The 3567-nt window shown below is 41.3% G+C and overlaps 1 protein-coding gene across 1 annotated transcript in view; it reads right to left on the bottom strand.

Annotated features, from left to right (window-relative positions):
* The window catches only part of LOC101851730 (15-hydroxyprostaglandin dehydrogenase [NAD(+)]), a 50839-nt gene that overhangs the window by 4273 nt on the left and 42999 nt on the right, over positions 1-3567 (bottom strand). Inside the window, exons 5-6 of the mRNA XM_005097372.3 lie at positions 2854-2950; positions 295-371 (exon numbers count right to left, since the gene is read on the bottom strand). Of these exons, the coding sequence (XP_005097429.1) occupies positions 295-371; positions 2854-2950 (174 nt within the window). The remainder of the gene's footprint in view (positions 1-294; positions 372-2853; positions 2951-3567) is intronic.

Here is a 3567-nt window from a genome sequence, read left to right as displayed (position 1 = left end):
CACACACACACACACACACACACACACACACACACACACACACACACACACCATCACCACCACCACCACCAAAATAAAAATAAAAATAACAACAACAACGTCAATAGTATTATCATTATCAACAAAAACACCACCACCACCACCACCACCAACAACAGCAACAGTAGCGACAACAAAGTTATAAGTACAACGGTTTTAACAGCAACGACGAGTACGACGATGACAGCAGCAACAGCATCACCAACTGCAGCAACAATAACGAAGTATAATTATGAAACATGAACATTCACTTACAGCCATAGACGAAGTGAATGCCCGCACTGCTTGTTTGGTGCCCGTGTAGACCGGCGCGGGAGGGAAGTCCTTAAGACCTGTCAAATTGGAGATTAGTTTATAAATTATGGCCATTTCATTTACTCAACCAGCACACACATACATAGATGGTCACAATTGGTGGAACCGGACACGTATTGAATATCAAATGAAAAGAAAACATTATTGTCTTTGCATCATTTTCTGATGATGTTTTCAAACAGATTGGAACACAGAGCAGTCACAAATACCACGCAAATCCCGAATTGAACTTTACATGTGCATATTAAATTTTGTTTTTGTTTAGACGCTATTGGTTTCTTGTAGAGCACGAAACATTTTTTTCACATGGACTGTATTAGATTTTGGACTGAATCATCTGTCAGCGAGGAAAAGAGGCCGTGAAACTAGAATAGTTTTGAAAGGTCTGGGGTAGAATGAACAAAACCGCCCACGTGAGAATCCCCGGATGGCTTGGTTCAGCAGAACGTCACGTCTTTGACAAATATTTTCGTCTTGGTCTTTTTCAAATAGACATCTCTATGCATAGCAAAATATTTTCTGACATTCGATGCCCAAAGGGTTCGTGCTCTTCACAAAACCAATGGCTGCTGTGCTGAGTAATAATGAGCACATTTAATGTTATGTTCAAGTTATGGGTGGTATGTGTGATTACTCTCTTTTCCCTTTTGTTTGAAACTATCACAATGAAATATTGCTATTGCAGAGACTAAATTCTCTATACAATGGATGTGCTATGTATGTGCATTCTATGAATATTGATGCTCCTCAATACACAAACAAAGACAATTTTACGTTTCTTTGATTTCGCACAATTAATTTTGCCACGCCTATTTTGTTTTTAAAGGTCAATTTTGAGTAACCATATCTCGGGCGTGTCTTAGCATCATCATCCAGTGCCAGATCTGCAACAGACATCGGCGATCATGGTTCTCCATTCATTCCTTTGCTCGGATGCTCTAAAAGAAAAAGCTACGTTTCCCTGATCCCTTCCTCTTACCCATTTGTTTAGGTTCCCTAAGTATGTTGTTCTGGGCCTACCCCTGCCTCGCTTGCCCTCAATTTAAACTTTTTCACGACTATTCTTGTGATATTACAGCAGTGGTTTCCCGTTGCCTACTGCCGGTCTTAACATAGATGAAATATTAATGTGTCAGATGATGCAGAATTTAATTAGCTTAAAATTGGTATGCTACATGAGTGGGTAGTGCAAGGCTTTAACTCGATGATTGGGTGATTACATTTTCAAGTTTCTCTTGGATATATCGTATACTATAAAGGTAAAGATAGGTATTTGGGACGTCGGTGGCCTAGTGGTTAGGCTCTCGGACTCGCAACCGACGTTGTGTCCTTGGGATACACGAATTTTCCTCACTTCACCCAGGTGGGAATGGGTACCCGGCTATAGACAGCGAAAGATCTTGTCAGTTTGTTAGTGTTTGAGCGCTTAATCAGCTGCTTGCACTGTATGCTTCACGGGAAGCTGAAAATGTTTCGGAGTGTTTTATGGTCTGCTGGGGTAATAATAATATAGCGTAAAGCGCATAGATCCTGCTGTTGAGCGGGGATATGCGCTAGACAAATGCTATTTATTATTATTATTTATTATTAGGTAGATAGATAGGTAGACAGGTAGACAGACATAATATAGATTAGACAGACAGATAGACAGACAGACAGACAGACAGACAGACAGACAGACAGACAGACAGACAGACAGACAGACAGACAGACAGACAGACAATAATAATAATAATAATAATAATAATAATAATAATAATAATAATAATAATAATAATAACAATAATAATAGATAGATAGATAAATAGATAAATAGATAGATAGATAGATAGATAGATAGATAGATAGATAGATAGATAGATAGATAGATAGATAGATAGATAGCATTTGTACAGCGCAAATCCCCGCTCAACAGCAAGCTCTATGCGCTTCACAATCTATACTATTACCCCTGCAGACCTGAGAACATTCTGAAACAACCTCAACTTCCTGGGACGCATACAGTGCAAGCGTAAAAACACTAACATACTGACAAAATCTTTCGCTGTCTGAGTCCGGGTACCCATTCTCACCTGAAAGAAGTGAAGAAAATTCAAGAAAAGTGCCTTTCCCAAGGACACAACGTCGGGCCTGCGGCTCGAACCCCCAAACCTGCAACCTCACGATTACGAGTCCGGTAGCCTAACCACTAGGCTAACGACGCCACAGATAGACAGATATATAAACAGACCAATAGACCGAGAAAGAGCTGAAGGTTGAGACGGACACACGTACAGAACTGTTCGTAGAGAACAGTATTTAACTGTATAAAATAAACATTACGAAAAGTTCGGGAAGCATGATGTTGAATACACCCTCTCACCCCCCTCCCCTTTTCACTCTCCCTCCCCCAACCACATCACAAAGAAAAACTCAAAAGGGGGTGATGGAGGGAGGGGGTATGAAAGAGGAAGGGTGGATGAAGACAAACATCATTAATTGTCTTGTCTGTATCCTTACCAACGACAGAACTGATGTTAATCACTCTCCCCCCGGCTCCTCCTTTATCTTTCCTCATGTGCTCAGTGGCCAGTGTAGTGCCCCAGACCAGGGCAGTCTGTGAAAATACAAAAGGATTTCATCACTTTCGAATAAGATTACCACCCTACTCGTCATAGATATAATACCGTGCCGAAAGTGGCTGTCATGACTCAGTGAGTACAGACTACGCTCCCTCCACCAGGGCAGTGCTACTGACTGAAGTTGTCGTTAGGCCATTCCCAAAGGGGGGATATTAACATGTTCTTATGCACAGTAGAATTGTAAACGGGCTGATTTATCAACGTCATGCTCATACTGTGACGGACCATCATAGAGGGAACTGCTGCTTTTTCTTTCCTAATCCTTACCATCGTCATTTTTTCCTCTACTTCTTTTGAATGTTTGTCAATCTCCTGTGAACTGCTATTTCCGGGTGCCTTGATAGTGCAGACTTCGTTCTTTTGAGGCGCCTGATTCCCTGTGTGGACTTCTCTGTTGACATTTGACATCCAGCCATTGGCGCTCATATGGCCCTATGCAGTTGCGAGCGCCGTAAAAACCTTTTTAAACTAAAACAAACAGACAACGCGTAACTGATTACGTGCTTTTTGTTCTTTAAAAGGGTTACGCTTTTCGCAGATGGAGAAAGAGAGAGAGAGAGAGAGAGAGAGAGAGAGAGAGAGAGAGAGAGAG

Source organism: Aplysia californica, unplaced genomic scaffold (genome assembly GCF_000002075.1).
Source record: "Aplysia californica isolate F4 #8 unplaced genomic scaffold, AplCal3.0 scaffold00153, whole genome shotgun sequence".
NCBI lineage: Eukaryota > Metazoa > Mollusca > Gastropoda > Aplysiida > Aplysiidae > Aplysia > Aplysia californica.
The sequence above is the reverse complement of the archived record's forward strand: the minus strand, read 5'-3'. Positions and strand labels throughout refer to the sequence as shown.